Source organism: Thermobia domestica, chromosome 11, assembly GCF_964235325.1.
Source record: "Thermobia domestica chromosome 11, izTheDome1.hap1.1, whole genome shotgun sequence".
NCBI classification, from domain to species: domain Eukaryota; kingdom Metazoa; phylum Arthropoda; class Insecta; order Zygentoma; family Lepismatidae; genus Thermobia; species Thermobia domestica.
In genome coordinates this window covers 25,063,902-25,086,340 of record NC_137464.1, presented here as the reverse complement: position 1 = coordinate 25,086,340, position 22,439 = coordinate 25,063,902, and the positions used below count along the sequence as shown (strand labels likewise).

At 36.0% G+C, this 22,439-nt stretch overlaps 1 protein-coding gene across 3 annotated transcripts in view; it reads right to left on the bottom strand.

The window, feature by feature from the left end:
• Pli (E3 ubiquitin-protein ligase pellino) overlaps positions 1-22,439 on the bottom strand; it is a 221,366-nt gene that overhangs the window by 23,079 nt on the left and 175,848 nt on the right. For all 3 annotated transcript variants that reach the window (XM_081730255.1, XM_081730254.1, XM_081730256.1), the window contains exons 4-7: positions 19,351-19,452; positions 17,560-17,754; positions 10,214-10,402; positions 3,437-3,535 (exon numbers count right to left, since the gene is read on the bottom strand). In XM_081730255.1, coding sequence (XP_081586381.1) covers positions 3,437-3,535; positions 10,214-10,402; positions 17,560-17,754; positions 19,351-19,452 — 585 coding nt within the window. The remainder of the gene's footprint in view (positions 1-3,436; positions 3,536-10,213; positions 10,403-17,559; positions 17,755-19,350; positions 19,453-22,439) is intronic.

Genomic DNA, 22,439 nt, shown 5'->3' with positions numbered 1-22,439 from the left:
ACATTAATGTCAAACTCAACTCACGCAATGATGAATGAAGATAACAGCATCAATCTCCATTTCCTGATAGAAAATACCCACACTGATAAATTCGAGGTACGATCTCGACATATTAGTAGGAAGACACACAGTTGTTCTATTGACTTTCTTCCAAATACAATAGGATATTTGAGTATTATTGTAAATGTGCACAGGGGAATCGAACAATTTGATATTGTTCACATGTTGCTGCAAGCATGTATTACCTTTCACGTGCTTGATACTTTGCTAAGATTGTTCGTCCTACAGAGATTTTAAGCAAATTGTGTGTTGCCGGTCTTGTTACTCCAGTAATATACGCACGCAGTGATAAAGAATGAAGGTTCCACATACCGTGTCCTTCATTTTCCTTATAATGTTTTCTAATACAGGAAAGACATTGCAGAACATTTTGAATATTTTTTTTATCATCATCTTGTGCATTATAATACAGCATTTTGTACAATTTATATGAGTATACATTATACATAAAGATAAGCAAAAACGTTGTTTTCCGTAAATCGCGATTTAAAATAAATATTGGTGTCCTACTAAGGCAGACTGAAAATCTTAAACATTAGTACTCTCAACTGTCTCTGGAAGAGGTACGATTATGAGAGCAATATTACCACGTAGAACCATTCATGGCGAGTCAGAAACTTAAACTCAACTGTCTTTAATTTCTGACAGTATTCGTGCCAGTCAAAACATTTATGGCACCAAGCGGGTTACAAATCTTCCAGGCGTGTCCGACTTTGGGTTTCCTCATTTTACACCAAGTTGCACCGCGAGTACCTGATCATGGTCAAAATATATTATAGGCGAGTTGGTGCTGCTTCTATGGTAGAAAATAGAAGGTGGTCACTCAAACATAAAGCAAAAATATTTGAATTCGAATATTTTAGACGCGCTTTTGGCTAGAAATTTGAAGGGTGAAATACATTGTTTCTAGTTTTTGGTAAGGCTCTTCAATCAAAGTATATTCATATTTTGTTTCACCCTCGTAACTTAAATCGTTTCCGAGATATGAACGATTTTTGATTTTCGAATTTTCAACAACAACTTCGAAATTCGAAGGAATTTGAAGTTGATTTTCTCGCCAAAGTTATATTAGGATATGAGGTACCTTTGGTATAAATATCACAGCAATCCGTGTAAGGGCACTTTTCTCCGCCTTATCCGGCTATACCCTTTGGTCGGGATAATTGCTCTAGCTATCTGTTGCAAAAAAGTAAAATAAAATAAATAAATTAATTAAAAAAAACTCTTACTTGTACGGGATATGTACTATACATAGCAATAGCCGTTATCCGTTAATCTATTAATGGATTTACCCACTAACAAACTTGGCCGATATAATCGCTCTAGCTATTCACTGCAAAAAATCAGAATTAAACTTCAAATCCATTTTCGAGTTATCGTGTGGAGTAATGAACGGAATACAATAAGACTGGCGATACTATCGCGCGCAGGCGCACTTAACGAGGAAACTGTAGTGGGGGAAGGAAAAATGATATGAAATCTAAGTTTTTCGTCCCACGATTATGCCGTCTATGCTAAAGGAGACGGTGATGATGAGAAATTAATAAAATGGTAGAATGAAGAAAGTGGGAGGAAACGAGAGAACCCCAAGAAAACCCATGCACCCAGTGCACAAATAGCTTACTTGGCGTGGGCTGGAATCGAACCAAGGACCCCATGCGTCAGATGTACACGCTCTACCACTGACCCATCGCAGTCCTTAGTGGGGAAGGAAGAGGCAACCCCTAGTTGCACAATAGTGGGCGCGTTAGTCGATAGGAAGCAGTGAGTGGACAGTTGGTGAACTGAATCTATACGCGAGAGACGCGTCACGCGAACAATGGCTAGTAATATGCAGCAACGCTTCGTTTGCAGTAAGTTTTAAAGACATCGTACTACAATGAGAAATACAAGTTTTTAGCAGGTACAAAGCCTTTACATAAACGGGAGAGACAACGTGGAGGACCAACAGCGATTCGGGTGCTCAACCAAGACAAAAACAGAGAAAATATGAACTGCGTGTGTCATTTGTTGGAAACTGACCCACCTGAGTATCTTCTTAACAGAAGGAGAGTTGGGTATCCTGAAAAACAACAGTTCATGAAATTGTAACCGATGACTTGGGATAAACATGTATCCAAAATTTGTTCCCAAGATTTCGAACTACAAAAAGGATAGAAACGCTTCTTTAGCCACCACATAGTCTGGTTCTCTCACTCTACAATTGTTGCTTATTATCGAAGCTGCAGAGATACTTGAAAGGACACCACTTTGCGACCATATAGAAGAACATTCAACAGGCCGTGACAGGCCACTTTAACTGTATTCCAGAGACGGAGATCCAGCATGCAAACTAACAATAGACAGATCGCTGAAGGTGTTACGCCACTGTCATTGTCCGAGGAACCTAAGTAGATAAGTAATTCGAAATACTTTCTATGACTATTTGTGAATTTAACAGCTTTCAAAAGTATTTTGTTCTAAGGAAGAAATAGATATATTTTGACCTTCAAAACATAGAAAGTACGAAATAAATAATGTAATGTACAATTGGACACTAACTTTTTTGGGAAGTTAACTGTCCCACTGTACAGCATAAGTGTGTATAATCAAAACTCGTACTGCACCAAGGAGATGAGGCCAAGAATTGCCACTATTAAAACAAGCATGTAGCAGAAAAGATCACTCTTAAGAAGCAGGCTCAATGCTGGACTTAGGATGAAGTTGGTCAAGTGCTATATATGGAGCATTGGATTGTATGGTTCAGAGAGACTAGGACATTACGGAAGTTAGAGAAGAAATATTTAGAGCTTCGAAATGTGTTGGAGGAAAATGGAGAAGATAAAATGGACACAGCAAGCAACTAACGAAGATGTTTTAAAACGGATAGGAGAGAAGAGGACGCTTCTAGCTATCATCATTCGTAGGAAGGCCAACTGGATTGGACACATCTTGTAAAGAAATTGTCTTCTTCATCCCGCCATAGAGAAGAAAATGGAAGGAAAGAGAGGAATAGGAATAACAACAAAACAACAACACAAGTGATCGATGATTTGAAAAATAGAAGAAAATACTGGGAGTTAAAAGAGGAAGCTGAAAATCGAGAAACATGGAAGAACATTTCCAGGTCCAAACTGAAAATTAAGAATAATAAAAATATCCTCATTAGTACCAGGACCTGCTAAAAGGCAGAATGCTTAATAATAATAATAAAAGATAATTTAATGAAATGCTTAAGTATCCCACATGTATTATATTCTTGTCTTAGATGAATTATTCTGCCACTAGATCAACGGCAATCGTTATAGCGTCGTAATAAAGGAGCCCGGGGTTCAAGTACTAACACCAAATATATGTTAATTATATGAAATCACTATTTATCGTACAGTATACTTACAGGAGACTTAGCAAGGCCTTCCGCAGAACGCCACAACAATGTGGCTCCACATAAATCGATCAATGTTCCATCCTGCAGAACATTGGTTTCGTCCTCTACCTACAAGTAAGTAACATACTGTAAGAACACAAATTCTCATATAAACAGTGGATTCGCTAAACATTTAAGAAAAAAAATTCAACTGAATAAAGAACTGAGCACCTGTACCATCATTTTATAAAATTACTTCAGGCCATTTGGAAACTGAAATGAAATCTTTTTAAGTTTTTTATGTCCCACGCTTATGCCGACTAGGCTAAAGGAGACAGTGATGATAAGAAATGAAGTGGAAGGAAACGGAAGAAGCCCGAGAAAACCCACGCACACGGTGTTTGTCCACCACAAAGTTCACTTGGCGCGAGTTGGGACCGAACCAGGGACCTCGCGCACAAGATGTGAACGCTCTATCACTGAGTCAGCGCGGCCCCCTTCAGGCCATTGAGACTTGCTGAAAGTAAAATTCACTAAGACTCACGTAATATTTCGTACTAACTAGAAATAATGAAATGGAATAAAACACGATTAATTCGTTATTAATATCATGATCTGTGAATATTTAAATTTGATACTCATAATTAATATCAATGTATAAAACAAATGATTTTGGGAGGGGAGAAGGGGGAGCGGTTGCTCAGTAGTAGAGCGTTCCTACTCTCTCACCTCTGGTGCCTGGGGTCCTTGGTTCGACCCCAGCTTGCGCCAAGTGAGCTTTGTGGTGGACAACCATCGTGTATGTGGATTTTCTTGGAGTTTCCTCGTTTTTTCCCACTTTCTTCATTCCACGATTTTATTCATTTCTCATCATTACCGTTTGCTTTAGCTTAGCTGGAATAACCGTCGAACGTAAAAGATTTTATTTCAATTTTTCAAATGCATTTTTATGAAGAAAGAGATACTATAGTTATTTTAGTAAGAAGAAAGCTATATTTGCACTCCATTCATTACATCGGAATAAAACAATTTGTAGATCAATGGATTACAAATTCAGGATAATGTTGGGTTATGGCCTTAAGAGCGGAATGAAGTAATTTCTCGCCTTATCGTACATTATTCAACTATGCATGCAAGTAAGCACAAAGTAACTACTGCATTCTCAACTAAGAAGTATTGTAATCAATCATTTTTTTGGCATTCGGGAATATTTTGGATAGACTTTGGAATTACTTACTATAGCCACAATACAGTAATCGGAAAAACGATTACCTGTCATCTGGGTGGCCAAGGTTCGATTCCCGATGAGTGCGGGTATTTTTTTTCTTCATTCAGCCGGAGCGCAGTGCTGACTACACCTGCATGAGTGCATACGTCAAGAAAATTTTATTGAACTTTTACCTCCATACACAGTCTTTGGATCTGTCCCAAAAGGGAAGAAGTAACCTTTACTTTGAATTAAGTTAATTATTACGTGTGAATCAATGGTAATAAAGTTTACTGTTAATGAATGTGGTGGTAATAGTATCTTTGCTGGCCTGCACTTATTTTCGAATCATTTACGACATACGAAAAAGGCGGGAAAATGACTTCACATTGGTTATTAACGATCAAGACTCATACTTCAACTTCTCGTCTCGAGTGAAATATATAATAACCAAAGGCAGTGCCACTTGAAAAAAAAAATATATATATATATGTTGAGTTGGCAAGTCTGTTAACCTAGGGGTATATCAATGCCCTCCTACTGATATTTGCATTGTACAACATTTCAACCATTTTGTTGATTAGTTTAAAAGTTATAGGGCGTATCAAGATTAATAATTCACTCTGAGTATATGTACAGTCCGCAGCAAAAAAAACCCTGCAACATGAGCATGTACGTTTACTGTGAAACGACTAAGTCTTATGCTCCAAAATAAGTATGCATGGGAGAACGAGAGTTTTCTCCTGGCGCAATTCGTGCCACTTAGACATTATGTTGAATCCCTGCGCTGTTAGGCGTAGTTTCACAAACTTAACAAGCTCATGTTGCAGGTTTCTTTGCTGCAGACTGTACCAACTGTATTTTTTACTGTCATACATTTTCATGAAAATCTCTGCTGAATATACACTTTTATTTTAAAATAAAGAAAGAAAGCTTCTGCGATATAACGTTTGAATTTATCAGTTATACTAAACTGCTTTTCTAGCTTATTCTATTATTCCTTACCTGTCTGTACTAATATCTCACACTTTAAAAATCCTGGGAGTATACACACAATTCTCCCCCACCATAGATAATTTAAATTTTCTCACTAAATCTTCAATTTGACTTCGAAACAGCTGATCATTGTCTTACTTTCTACTTACGGCAGAAGTAATATTCAAAAACGAAGGGGTTAAACACAAATTATACAAGTATATTGAAAAACCATTGACGAAGTCTTGATATAAGAATTGGGTCAAATAACCCAATACAAGACTTAGTACAAAAAACTGTCCTCACTTGATTTCCATTCATTTAACGATAACGTAATACGTAATCAACTCCTCAAGCTAAAGTAGTCTATGGATCGCAGATTGCGTTGTTCTCGGGACATACTGAATTAATACATTCGAAGAAGACGAAAAATAACTACAGATGACGTTTTCCAAATTTCCTACTGCCTGCTTCACAGTTTCACACTAAACGTACATGACCACCAACTACGAAGAAATTCCCTACCACTGCTCATCCACCTACTTCTAATCTATAACATAAAAAGATAATCAAAACATTAATGTTAACGTAATATATGTACTGCAGTAACCCCTCCAATACGTTTTCCACCCTATTCACTGAACTTCTGTAAGTCATAAAATAACACTTTCACGATTTTGGAAAAAGCCGTGCAATACATACATAATAGTATTACATGGGTTAATATTAGCTTTCAAGAACTTTCATATAGGTTAAAAATTGTTTTATGTCTATGCATTATATCGTCAAAAACTGCGCATTCAAATTTCTGTCTGGTCTTTAAGAAATCTCGAACCACTAATTACTTGAACAATATTTTCTAAACACTAGACGACTTACTTTCTAAATTTGAAATGATCAACTTCGCCTTATTCACTAAAACTCAAAGAAATGATGGAAAGCGTAAACAATTCTTAATGCAAAAACAAGCTTCAGGTTACACACTTCACAAGAAGGCGTAGGCAAGGGGCGCTTTTATCAATTAAATCGGAGAAAAGTTCAGCGTGAGACAAAGTTGGTAATTTGCTCATGTTCGTTAGAATCCTCCCCCTCCCCCCGTCCCAAAATTAACATCATTAATAACCTCCCACATTTATCACTATCATTAAAAATCAACCTTGTTAAACTAAATTGCTCAATAATCTTACTACATCTACACAGAAATTCACATCAATCAACAAAAACAGAAAATAGTTTAGGGTAGTTAAGTTGTCCACCGTCTGCTTTTTCCACCTCTGAACTAGAAACAAAACTGAAGAACTTAAATAATGGGAAATATTTTACTCCACTTAAGTTTATGATTATTATTATTATTACCTTTATTCTGTGTGTCCCTAATGATGGACAGAGTTGTGCCCGAAATACACAGATTGTTAATTTTATTAGAGTTTATCTTTTTAAAAATTAGCTTTGTTCTGTTTGAATTCTTTTAAGATTAAATAAAAAGAGATACCAGGAAGTCGTCCGTTGAAAGTCAATTATAAAATCCATATATAGGTTTTTTTTTTTTTTTTCCAGGGACAAATACAATAAGAGAGGGGCTGGTTTAGATAGATAGAAATACGACAATTTATTGAATGCTACTGAAATTAATTCTTCTAAGTGCAATAATAATTCTTCGTATTCAAGAAACACTCTTATACAGGATGGGCGATACGTCATTTAAACACAGATGCATCTGGGAATGAATTACTTATCAACTGTTATAATTTGTATCATAATACAAAGTTAGGTTACCTAAACCAAGCATTCAAACTGGCTTCCATCATTTTAAATGAACAAATTAAATATTTTAAGCACAGAACATATTACACCACTAATGTTGTTGGATGATAATCTATCAAATTCAAAATTAGTATGTTTCTTTAAATGCTCTAGATCCGTCTAGATATTTTACTATTCATCAGACAGTAAAGTCTTGTGCTAATATCGCGACACGCGTTCATCCTTTGATAACTTTTTAATCATTGTAAACTAAATTACACATGTAATGAAGTTTAAATCTTTCACATAATTTTCACAAAGAAGTTTAAAATTCAGTAAGTAAAAGTTTTGATATTCCACCCCTGTTTCTTACGTTTCAAACGCACTGATTGAGATTACCTTCAGAGTTGTACTAATTCGGGAATTGGTTGTAGCCTTTGCGCGCTTTGATGATTGACAGATTTTGGGGATTTTGCGTATTCGTTTCTGTACGGTTTCAGGTTTATTGTAGTCTAGGCTAAGTGGTTCTCGGTAGGGGTACAGTTTTCGAATTGTTCTATCAAGCTCGCCCTACAGCAATTCCAACGGATGTGGGGTGATTTGGAGAACCACACCATATACTTAAGATCTCTCTGCTTCACTCTTGTTGACAAAAATCCTTTACTATGTCTGGATGAGTATTTTGAGTCACTGTCTTGCTGCATGATGAACCTATGATTAATCAAGCCTCATACTAGATGGCAAGGCGTGTCTGATCAAACTCTGATGGTATTGTTCGTTTCTCAGTGTACCTTGTATTTGTACAGTACGCAGCAAAAAACCTGCAACACGAGCACGTAAGTTTATTGTGAAACTACGCCTAACAGCGCCCAGGATGTCAACAACGTCACGCCATGGGAAACCTGGGCATCCTCTTCTGCACACTTATTTTGGAGCAAAAGATTTCGTCGTTTCACAATAAACTTACATGTTCATGTTGCAGGTTTTTTGCTGCGGACTGTACTAAACCCCTCAGTTGATTGTTACCAAAGCATCCCCACATCATCACAGAACCACTTCCGTGCTTTACTGCTTGCAAAACACACGATGGGAGCAGTCTTTCCCCATTGAAGCGACGCATGAAGACTTTGCACTTCTGAATGAAGAAAAGTGAAATGAAATCTTTAAGTTTTATGTCCCACAGTTATGCCGGCCAGGCTAAAGGAGACTCTGATGATGACAAATGAATGAAATGATGGAATAAAGTAAGTGCGAGGAAACGGGAGAACCCCGAGGAAACCCACGCACTCTGTGTTTGTCCACCACAAAGCACACTTGGCGCGAGTTCAGATCGAACCCAGGACCCCATGCTCTAAGTGGCTCTACCACTGAGCCACCGCGCCTCCTTATGATTGAAGAGTTCAAATTTTTGACTTGTCAGTGATTAGACAAAGAGATAATCGGAAGACCATGAAGCATGGAAGCTTCTCAGTTGTGGCAAATGACCTACCAATATCGGCAGAATACCTATAATGATGGGTAAATAGACATTATTTCTAATCCTCTGACCTCCAGCTTGCATATATCCTTGCCCGCAGCAGTCGCTTTGTTTTGTTTTGAGGGTGTAATAGTAGTTTCCTAGCTGCCACACGACCATATAATCCCGCATTAAAGTAACCGTAGTTACACACAGTTTCGCAGCTGATTGCTCTCTTGCGTGTTTTATGCACTTCAACCTATATTTCGGGCACCGTTTTCCACCTTGGTCACTATAATTAAGTATCCTCCTTTGTAGTAGTAGCATTAGGCCTTCCAGATCGCTTAGCCTTCTCCACGTAAAGGAACTATCGTTGCTTTTGTTTTATATCCAATTCTTGTTTCGTACGAGGCGTTATACCAACTAATAGGGAATTCTTTACGCCTCACTTTCGCACACGTTCACAGATTCCTTAACACAGACAGCTCCGAGCTTTGAGATCTGACACACGGGTAAACAGAGGAATCTGAGACAACCCTATGAAGTATTTTGGTGTGTGATAGAATCAATTTGCAATGCAATGATCGGTTCGGATCTAACGCGTTCATACCTCACTATCACTTAAGTGCAGTATTTTCGTTTTTGTTACATTCGTCCGCAATGGGCCAAGACACCCCCCCCCCCTCCCCCTTCCGTTTGGTCTTAACATGTTTAACCTTTCATTTATGAGCAAACTGTTAAGTATTCTTCAGTTAAGTTTTGAAACTTTCATTTTATGGTTTTACGGAATCTTTTCACGATAGTATATATATATTACGTACAAGGGGCAGTATAGTCCCATTTCTTCAATGTATATTAGTTGAAATTCATATGGGATTGAGTAAACACCTGGAGTGTCTGATCTTTAAAGGGGACATGTGAATTCTTTTTAACCAATTTTTTTTTTTTAGTAAACAGCTTAATAATTGTAAAACAAGTCCCTGAATTAGTATAACCCTGCAGATAAACACAGTCAATGCGTCTGAAACGTCAGTCAAATAAACTAAACATGAATGGAATATGGAAAGTCTTACATATTGAAGGTTTAAATCCTTTAAAAACCTACAACACAACTTATTATTCAGGAACCACATTATAACGCACTGTTTACGTCAATCATCTATTATTCTAGTCAACTGAAACGTAAATAATTGCCAGTGTCAAGCGACTTAGGGCCCATACTATATAAGCAATATCTTAACTAAAAGCTTTGTATTCCTACAGTATAACATAAAACTTTTTTGTGTTCTAGCCTCAAGTAAATCTTGCAGAGCAAATTTTTAAATTCACTTTCAGCTAAGGTTTCTTTTAAGGTGTGGTAAAGGAATTTTCCTTTCGAATTCAACAGCAAATCATCATTAATTGTTTATTACTTCTGAAGGATTACCTTCATTCCCTTCTGCGGTGCAGACCGAGATTCCCTGAGACCGTACACCCCTCCTCCAACAGACACCTCCCGCCAAATTCCTGACTGCGCTTCGCCACCGCAAAACGAGCCACGAGGATGCAGGATGAGGACACCGTTCGTGGTAAGACCATCGATCTCTCGACCCATCTGCCACTTCGTTGCTTTCTCCTGCAAACAACAAGAACAGATATATTAACATAAGTTTCCAATATTTACATTTAGTTGAGCTAGCCATTGGACTTACATGGAAGAAAATAGAAAGCCAGGAGTGCTATGTTACAGAGCCTAGCGAATAGCTCTTCTCGAGAACTCTAACATATCCAAAAAATAAAATTTGAGACACATTTTTACACAATATTCTAAGCACATACACCGAGGTAGGAAATTCTTCAGAGTTCGACCAGATACCAATAATCACAACGCCAAAGAACAGAAGTGGTGTGTTTTCTTTATCATATTTACACGTCCGTGTCGCATTTACACTCACATTAAGCTTACAATTTCACCAAATTAGAGCTGTTTATTATACAGGTCCTTCGAAAACGACCTTAAGAACACAAGTAAAACTGATCAACTTTAGGGATATTTTCTTTTTATCTGTATTATCGAAATTATGAAATCTACTATTCAAGGAACATGATATTGAAATCAAAATTGAAAAGTGTTCAAAAATTTTATTTTTGTGAATGAAGAGATAAAATATGACTATATACTTATACGCTTAGGCATTATTCAAATTTTACAATAGTTATCAGATGTTACTGCATTTTTCGGTATGTCACATGTAGGCCTATGTAAAATATTATTCAAACTTTAATAATGCAACGACAGAGACTATCCGTTTTGAATACCCTTAGTCATACGTATAATTAATTTCTTATTACAATAGGTCAGTTTTATAAACTCAGAAGTATATGTGCACGTCTCTTTAACATGGGTGAAGATTTTGTCCCATTTGCTGTGAAGATTTTCTGGAATCTTACACAGTACTTTCTCAGGACTTTTTTTCTTTCTTTCCCCTGATGTGTTAGCCAGTCAAACAACATCGGAAATAAATTCAGTCTTCCGTATTTTTCTCATTTATATGTATAACTTCATAGATACCGACGACAATCGTAGAATTCAGCGACATTTCATCGACGCCAATGTAAAGAAGTCAGGGAGGTCAAGTAACCTAACTAAAGTTAATTTGATATCATTATCTAACACTAGTAATAATTACAGCTAATCTAAAGAAGTTAATAGTTATTGCTTAATACCTAAGTCATCTACAAGAACAACAGGAACACCTGAATGAGAATATCCAGTGCTGCAAGTTAGTAACATTGTTCACGCAAAGCAATAAAACTGCTTTCTTCTTCAAATTTTGTTAGCTATGGATGTTGACCTGTCGAGGGTCATGTTGCTATCATCGAGCACTAATTGAACACATCTTCAAAACCGATCTCTCTCTCTCTCTCTCGAAAAAACTTTTGTCGGCAGCTTTCAATTGACGCTATGCACCGTACGGGATATGTGGGATTCAAAAGTGTACGCAGCACAAGACAATCCATCAAATGATCTGAAATAACGCATGCAAGCACTTCATAATATGTGCTACAAAGAATGATATAAAGCGTTCTCAACTCGAATTCAACATCTACTGCCAATTTTCAAATTTTCCAAAATAACACCGAAAAGCAATTTTTTGCAATCAATTCAATATTCTAGGAATACGTTCCACCTCCTCCGTTAACCTTCTATTCAGACCGGAAGTGGTTAAAATTAACCATTTCCGGTTTCAGTGTTTATCACCATATAACAAGAGCGGTAACATAGCGAGAAGTGGTTTTGTGGGGGGAAAAATCAGTTTTAAGACAGTATACTATGAGTATCCGCAACACCATACCGAAACCAGAAGTGTTTCAAAGTTACTGTTGCTCCCGGTTTCAATACTGATTTCAACAGAGCAAAAAAAAGGTATCACGCAGCTGTCTTCTGCAATCGACTCAGCGTTCCACGAGTAGGCTCCATCTCCTCCGTTGCCCCACTATCACACAAAAAGTGGTTCAAATTAATCTAAACAAAAAGTGGTTCAAATTAATCTTCTGAGTTTCAACGTTTATCGTCATAGAACGAAAACGGTAACAGATAGCGACAAGCAGCTTTTTGCAATCGATTCAGCGTCTCAAGAGAACATATCATCATCATCCCCAACAGTCTACCAAAACAGGAAGTAGTTGAAATTTACTAGTACTTCCGGTTTCAATACTTATTTTTAGAGCAGAAACAGTACGATATATTGAAAAGCGGTTTTTTTTGACAAAGGTTCGCCATCCTAAGAATGACTTCTGTCTTTACTTTACTATTTATTCGAACTGAAGTGGTGAAAATTCACGATTTTCAGTTACAACACTGATCGCATACTGGATTCAATGGAAAAAGATAGCGACAAGGAGGTTTTTGATATGGATTCAGTCCCGTAAGAATAAGTTTCATCTCAGAAAATAATAAACATCAATTAGCATTTCTGGTTTCAATATTAATGCCCACCGAGCAAAAGCAGCAAAAGACAACGAGTAATAGCTTTCTGATATGGATTCCGTGTCCAAGGAACAGGTTCTATCTTTGATGTTATTCCTCTATTCTATAACTATACATCTACTACTTCAAGTTTTGAGTATTGAAATCTCATGGGCTAGAAGTCTACCGTAGTTTCACATTATGAACTCACGTACTTTGAAACTACTACATAGCTTTTATTTTTCATATTTTCCCCATTCTATAAACTAACAAGTACTCTCACACGCACACCACGTGACGAACGTTTGTTTTTATGGCGGGTGGTAATGGTTTCTACCACTTTTCGTTTTGGTACAGAGATTACAACAGATAGAATACATGCTTGAGACACTTAATAGATTGTAGAAAACAACTTGTTGTTATCTATTAACGTTTTCCCTCAATAGAAATGAATGTTAAAATCGGAAGAGGTTGAGATTTAATACAAAGTTAAGAGATTAGATGGTACTTACTCTTAAAAAGCTAAAGAGATTAATAATAATAATAATAATAATAATAATAATAATAATAATAATAATAATAATAATAATAATAATAATAATAAACTCCCTATCTTCTTACTCTATCCTGATCAACGTTAAAACCGGAAATGGTTGATTTCTATCACTTGCGGTTACAATATCACCTCCGTTAATGACTTTGATTTCTAGCTTTGACTAGCCAAAATTATTGATGAGAGATAGAAGTTGCACACATAGGCACAAGTTACATTTAAGCATTAAACATAAGCATGTTACATGTTATCACATTTTCCTCCTCCTTTGTTGTACGTTTGTCACTTATCACCAGTCCATGCCATTGGTTAGCCAATTAAAATGACTCCTTCCTATCCAGCTGCGACGGTGATACAGTGTGTCACATTTTTGTTCGTACAGGCGAAAATTTTCAAATGTCAGCAAGAAATTTCATGTTAAATATAATTATTTGTTCAAAACGACCTGTATTTTGAAAAAAAAAACCATATCGATATTAACTACTAGTAAACAAAAAACAAAATATGTTTTTCTTCGTGCTAATATTGTGCACTAAACAAATACTTCGTCCATTTTATGTCACATTTTTGTTCGTACACTTGAGAATATAGTATCAAAAGGTATAAAACTAAACCCCAACAACTGAAAATTTAATATTTTGTGGCATATCCTCTTGCTTTGATGACCATTTGACATCTTGCACGCATAGAGTTAACAAGGTCTTTACATGTTTGAGCACTGATTGCCTCCCATTCTTGCATCACTACCCTCTTAAGCTCGTCTTTCGAAGAAACCCCGTGTTTACCCACATTACGCTTTAAAGTAGCCCATAAGTGTTCGATGGGGTTTAAGTCGGGGGACTGAGGAGGTGTTTTCAGCAACTTTGGTACATTCCATACTAACCACATTCTATTAATTTCAGCCGTACGTTTACTGTCATTATCTTGCTGAAATACATAGTTGGCTCCCATCTGCATTTTTTGTGCACTTTGCTTTACATTTCGCTTCAAAACATTAAGGTACACGTGCTTGTCCATTATACCATCTATGAACTCTAATGTCCCTACTCCCTTGGATGACATGCACCCCCATATCATGACAGAACCACCCCATACTTTACTGTGGGTGTTGTATTCTGAACCCTATCAGCTGTGTTCACTTTTCTCCACACCCTGCTTGCCCCATCTGACCCACATACGTTCATTTTTGTTTCATCGGACCAAATCACGCTGTCCCAGAACTCTTGGTCCTTATCAAGGTGCTCTTTAGCGAACTTCCTTCTCGCAGCACGGTTCTTTCTGCTAACGAACGGTTTCTTACGACACATTCTACCATGAAATCCATATTTGTGCAATACTCTTCGTACAGTTTCATTACACATACGTTTGTTACACACACTTTCAACCATTGGGCGGAGCTTTGGGACACTTAATTTCGGATTACCTCTAATCTTATTCACCACAAAGCGTTCCTCGCGTTCACTTAGTTTCCTTTCTTTCTTCCTTCTCGGCACATTCTTTGTAGACCCATTATGTTTAAACTTATTAATTATATACTGAACTTTGGAATGTGATTTCTTTACCAACGTACCAATCTTTCTCATCGAAAAAATGAAATGAAATCTTTGAGTTTTACGTCCCACGGTTATGCCGGTTAGGCTAAAGGAGACGGTGATGATGAGTAATGAATGGAATGGTGGAATGAAGAAAGTGGGAGGAAACGGGAGTACCCCGAGAAAACCCACGCACACGGTGTTTGTCCACCACAAAGTTCACTTGGTGGGGGCTGGGATCGAACCCGAGACCCCAAGCACCAGAGGTGAACGCTCTACCACTGAGCCACCGCGGCCCCCCTTTCTCATCGAATACCCCTTTAATGCCAAATTTATGATTACGTCCTTCAACTCACAACTAAGTTCTCTTCTCTTACCCATTATGATCACAATAGATAAACGATATGGGTGGGAGTACGACCTTGATCACACTATCACAGTACAAGTGAGCTGCTAACATTCCTATCTACTGCCTTCTTCTTCTCATCGACGCGATTTGTATAATCAGTGTTGGGGGTGGAGGTGTAGTGTACGAACAAAAAAGTGGCGTAAATAACGGGAGGTTCTGGAAGAATAATTATTTTATTTCTTTCTTACATACATAAAAGCTTCACAATCCTGCCATTAGCTTGCTTTTATATACATTTTACGAACAGCATAATATTTTAATCATTTTACAAAAATAGATAGACAGGTTAATGTTCTAAACACAAAAATGTCATCCGTACGAACAAAATTGTGACTAACTGTAGCTAACGTGCAATATATTCTCTATAGCAGTGTCCGAATCACCCAAAATGTACCATTCATGCCACGTTCTACTGTTCCATCAGCGGAAAACTGGCGTTTTTAAACTCATGTAAACGTATTTTTAAAATTTCGCGTTATGTCGCGTATTGTTAGAAATTTCGCGCAAAACTGCCAATTTCGCGTTTTATCGCGCAACGGAAACCAATGAAAACACACACAGAATATCACAAAACGTCAAGAAACTGAAAACTTCTTAATTCTGACGCATTTCGTTTTATCGCGCATTGCGAAAAACTCGTGCCTCTAGACATACATATACTCTATTTTAGCAACTGAAAAAACTAAACTGACGCATGATAACAAATATTTACTTGACCAATCTTGTATACACTTATGTCATTTTCAAAAGTAACTCCCATCTTCCTCAGCAAACATATACATCAAACTCAGGACATCAGATGAGATCCATTGTTGTGGTAAAAACATAAAAAAAAAAAAAAAAAAAGAAGTTTCTTCTAGTTACAAATTATCTACAAATACCTTCATATTATCCATAATAAAAGTTGCACTCTTGAATATTGAACTTTCACAGAACAACTCAAACTTGTCTTGGTATTACTCAAAAATTTTCCTGAATGGTGTAGATTTACAATACCATTGTCACTTTTGGACAATAATCCATCCTTCCCTTCTACATGTGAATAATGTGATGCATTCAATAAATTTTCTTCTGCTTTTGACTTATCTTAAGTATTCATAAGTTAATACTTCCTTCTTTTATATTTCATACGATGCGATTTGTTAGCATACTTTCACTAATTATTTTACCCAAAGCACTAAATGGAATTACTATACAATAATTTCTCCATACTGCTACCTATGATTCTTACGCGTAACAGTTTATATAGTTTATCCCTCCTCCATTAAAAAAAAAAAAAAAAAAAAAAAAATGTTACTAATAATATCAAAGTATTTGTATATGTTTTTAATACTAGAAGCTTTTTTGTTTTTATACTTCTATTACCACAACGATAAATGGCATTTAAAAAAAAAAAGTAATGCTCTACATGTTGCGAGGCTAAGAGAGAGAGTGATGATAATGAATGAAATGGAATGAGGAGTGTAGAAGGAAACGGAAGAACCGAACAAACCCAAGCACAAGGTATCTGTCCATCAGAAAACCCAGCTGGCGGGAGCTGGGATCGAACCAGGGATATTAAGCGCCAAAAGATAGCTACCGCAATCCCATGGATGCCATGTTATGTGATGAGTTTGCTGTAGATGTTTTAGAATTAGTGAGAATGCGTTTTCGAAGCGTTACCCCGCGTAGTGAACGCGACCAAAGTGGCTATTTGGTAATTTTACTTTCTCCAGAGCTATAAATCATACTGCAAACCAGTCAGGGTTTCCAGGTCTTTTTTGCCAGGTCCAGATCTATAATAGCAGAGTTTCAATAATCTGCACAAAGCATCTTCCAAGCAGTTGTTTCTTGCTAAAATCCCCTTGTCTGGCAACAAGTCTTTCCTTTTTTCCTTCCTTTAGACATCTTTTAAACAGCAGGTCTATTGTTCCGAAACGCACCAAATACGCTCGAGCTGACGTTTTCTCCGCGTTTTTATTGCTTTCGCGTTTGTGATTAGCCATCCACATTTAAATACATGGTCAGCGTATTCCAAAGGTACGCATGAGTGATAAAAACGCGTGGCGAACGCTTATGATTAGCCATGGGCTTCAAGAGATGCTTCACTGAGAAAGGTGAGTGTTCCTATTGAAAACTTCCGCAAATCCAAATGACATGTATACCAACAATACTGTATTTTATTTTGAAAATCATCACGTGTTTCTACTCGATTTCGTGAATATTTGTTATATTTCGGGTAAAAACTAATAGTATTCTCCTAAGGTACGAGTGACGAATAATTATTCGTGTAATTTTTACTTACACTAGTACGAATCTTTACCTAATTTGTATCTAGACTGGTACTTACGCCTAGGAATATATTCCTCGAAGAATCAAAACCAGCTGCATATATTCGAGCAACTCGTGGGTTTGATCGTTCAGCCAAAATCCGACAGGCAAATCGGGATATTGTACTCTGCAACACCTTCTGCTCTCCTGTTTTATCTCCAGGTATTGTGTCCATCACAACAAAGTCAATGGGTGACTCTGAGGATCGTCCAATCTATAAAGAAACAACAAAGAATTATTTTACTTGTTAGATCCAGTAATTCTGCCAAAGAAAGGTAAAAACGAAAAAGCAGTATCGAAAATGGATGAGGCGAGTAATATTGTCTCTTCCGGTGACAACGAAAGCGCAACGATCCAAAAATTTTAGGGTCCAAACAGTATGGCTACTAGGTCAAGGAAGTATAGGCCGATGTTTAATTCAAATTTTAAGAGACTGTCTTACTAAGTACAATACAAAATTTACTTTTTTTTTTTTTGCTTGTTTTTCGTAAGTGAAAGGAGATAATGAAATATAACTTACCACGATCATAGATAACGTTATTCTACAACAGAAAATACGGACCTGAAGAATTTTTAGTGTTGCCAGAATTAACATTTCCTCCAAACTCAAAGTTAAGGCAGCGACTAGAGGAATGGACTTAACTGCACATGATTACGTATAATGTTGTTTTGGTATCCTGTGAACCATTTTTTACATGATAGTTGTATTTAGTTTGTAATAAACAAAATAGCTTTAACATACAGTTATTAAAATTCACAGGATACCAAGATAACATGATGCGTAATCAAATGCAATTAAGTTTGTTCCTCTAGTCACTGCCTTAACTTAGATTTTGGAGGAAATGTAATTCTAGCAATACTGTATTTTCTATGCGGCAACACTGAAAATTATGTACATATTTTCTGTTGTAGAATAACATTATCTATGACTGTGGTAGATTGCATTTCATTATCTCTTTTCACTTATGAAAAAGAAACAAAAGAAAAAATGGTAAATTTTGTATTATTTTTCAGTAAGGCAGGATCTTAAGTAGTATGTGCTTGAAGAGTGTCCGTTACCGTTACCATATCCAGTACATAAAAAAACCTGCTTCCAGTAAAATAAAGACTGTCTGTTACTATTGACAATAAACGACACTTTCTAGCGCCAAACTTAGCTTTTTCCCCATTTTCTCGAAAATTACACATGAGAATTTACCTTCAACCACCTCAGTTCGTTTAGTTAGATGTGAACTTGCACCACCTGATAGGTATAGTTTAGCTTGACAAAAATTCAAATTTACGAGTAATTGTACTCTTACGCACACTATGTATTGTTGTCATGCTAGTGTCTTAATGAAAAATTTAATGAGAGCATATTTCAATATATCAATTTCCCTTCAGTATGTAGCAAGATTATCGTTCAGCTTCCGTCTGTCTGTATCTCCCACTCTTGCGTATAACAACGGTAATTATTTGCTATCATCGGTTAAAATTCCGGTATTACCCTCCTGTAATTGTCTGTTTCCTACAGATTCCCGCAACTTTACAGTCTTAAATCCTAAACCAGATCGTTTCTGCGGATTATGGATTGTTACTCCTTGAATTTGTCCGTCCAGTAACCATTCAAGTTACCGTTAAGGTGAATGTGACTTTATTAATTCAGAGTAATGATTCCTTTCTACACAATGAGACCCAACTAAACACAAAATTTCTTGACTACGTGCCATTACATTGAAAAAGTCATGGCTCACACAACTCAATAAATCAAATATTTCAATTTACTTACTGAATATATTGAGATATGAATTGTTTATTGTTCAAGTCATACCTGAAACATGTCTGTTTCTTCATCTGGCATATATTCCACAATGACAGCTTGGTTTCGGGACAATGTATACGAAATTGAGTGCTGCTGTGAATCCAAAATGGCCTACGAAAACAAAATAAATCAACGAGTCAGTTACACAAACAACATAATATGCAAGAGGGTTCCTACAAAATATTTTCTCTCTTTTCCCTGATTTCCAGATATCAGACCAACAATTTTCCCTGACCCGTGGCATTAATACGAAAAAGGACCATTAATGAAAAACGCCTATACGAGCTTTATATTATATTATATTATATTATATTATATTATATTATTTATATATATATATATATATATATATATATATATATATATATATATATATATATATATATAAACAAACTTGCCAAGGAATAGCTATTCAAACAACTGAATACATTTCTAATAGATATCTTTAAATTCATTCACATCAATGGACTACTTAAGAAAGGCCACCCTTTTCACCAACGAGCAACTGTAATATTAAGTTGTTTTTTTTAAAGAAAAGTTAAGACACTCCTTCACTCAATTTCAAAGAAAATGATGATGAGCTTAAAAAAAAAGTAAATAAAGAAAAACACAATTACCTTAATGAGACTTTTCAAATTCTCAAATTCCATAAAAGAAAAAAAAATACAAATAATATTTGATTGTTCCATATGCAATAACTAACTGATTCATACTAGCTTTGCTATATTGAATAACTTACACTAAAAATACAAATGGCTGAGCAAAACAACGTTTATTTATAAAATAATAAATGTGTGACGGTTTCACCAACTAACTGAACATGTTGGCTTCATCAGACACTGTAACAAACAAGAGAATTGCATCTAAATATAACAGAATCACAGAAAATGGCTTTGAACGCTGATTGGCTGATCAAAACAGATTCAGCCAATCGTAACAAAAATTGACAAAATTGAAACTAAACACTGCAGATCCATTTTCCTCCCTGGTTCACTGGAAAACTAAGTGGACCTGACCTCCTATTCCTTTCGTATTTACGTCCTTTGTTCCCGTGCTAACACTTCAATCTCGCACCAACTAATATTATGCCCCGTGTCCCTTATGTGTTTAAAAATGGCATTTCTTTCTCTTTCCAATCTATCATCATCTTGGTGTTGTTTTAACCGTTGCTTTAGTTTTTTTTTCCCCGTTTCACCAATATAATACCTATCACAATCACTGCACCTTATCTTATAAACCATCTCTTTCCATCAGCTCCTCTCGGCTTTCCTTCCCCTCTTCTTTCTTTTTTTTCTTCATGCGTAACACGTCCAATAGTCTTAATTCCGAATCCATTTCTTATGTGAGGAAATCTGGAATCCATTTCTCGACAACTCTGTGTTGTTATGGTGAAGTCAAACGAAAACAGCCTACTGAATTAGTAATGTTGCTATTTCATTTAACATACGAGTGACTTACCAATGTCGAGCCGATAGACCTGGTGCAATTGCAACAATTCCGCCACTAGTGAACATTGCAAATTTATTTGTGTTACCCATACTAACATCTATAAAAATTTTCCTAAACGTTTCAACCACTATTCTGTGGCCTTTTTCACCAGGTTAAGCCATTAACATGAAGATCAAATCTCTCTATGAAAATATTTTGTATTTAGGAACAAGGGTTGTAATACTGAAATGAAACCTCTTGATAAATTGGTTGTAACTGTTCAGGACAACTTTTAAGAGACACAATCAACAATACCAATGTTACTAATCTCCTTTGAAAAATCAGATAATGCGAAATCAGATGAAGACATTTTTATTCTTTAAAAATCAGGGTTGGCTGGTTAAAAAAAAAAAAAAAAAAGAAAAAGAAAGAAAGAAAGAAAAAAAAAATCTTTGTAAAAGTGTAAGTGTTCGTAAAATCTTGATGAGCACACATTTGTGGGTTATCACGTTTCACTCCCGTTTCGTATTATATTTAGACATAAATTCCCCATTCATTACTTAAAGAGATTATATATAAGTTTATGAATGTTTCTTTTGTGTGTTTTTTTTTATAGTTTATTATTATTGTTATGGAATTGCAATCAAAGAAAAAATTCTAAATATTGTTTCGTTTTAATAATGTTTACTATTGATAAAATACATCGAAATGCCGCACTTTTTTTTTGGGGGGGGGGTCATACAAACCCCATGAGAGGCATTTAATGAAATCAGAAGTGTCTTTCGTATCTATTTATGTATAAATGGGTCAGAGCCAAAGTGGAGTCAATTAATTCGTATTTTTACGCACTTTTCTTACTGATATGCAAATTAAGTCGTCGTATTTTTTTTTTTAATTTGGACTAATAAAAGTCGTAGTGAACAAACTTAGACCAAAATAGTTCTTCTGTACTCTGCAGTATTTTAAAATTGTCCATATGTAATTCTGTATAATGGTTTCATTATGCACCTGTTTATCTTTTTGAAATGACCCATGACAATTATATTGTCAAGTATGTAAAGATTAGTACAATGTATTTTTATCAGGAGTCCTCCGTGAGTGAGTCGGCAGACGTATCGCACTTGTGGCCAATTAGTCCCGGTTTCCAGTTTAAATGGAAGACAATTTCTCTCGGATGTAAGTCGAGAAGCGGTTTGGATTCCTTCCAGCATAACCCGATTGTTGCACAATAACTTCAAGGCGAAACAAATTTATTTCTGTCCATATGTGATATAAATACATAGAGCAAATTATTTATTTTTTTAAAAAAAAGGTTTAAACCCAAAAAACATTTTTTTTCAATAAAAAACATTTGGCAACCCTGTTAAAAATGTACAATTCTATACTACATTTGCCATTCGCTTTTTTTCAGCATATAATACTCGTTTATCTATTTGTGGGAAATAAGACAACACTGTACATCTTTTACAGTGAAATCCTCGGTTCCACAGAAAACGTTTAACTTACAGAAATAATAACATATGCTCATATCTTCATGCTTCCACGGATATGCAGCCAAAATACGACAGTTAATTTTACTATTTAAGCAAAGAACAATGAACGACCATATAACACTTACTTTTTAAATCCTTCTACATTATGGAGATACCAATTAATTTTCGAGTGAAGCC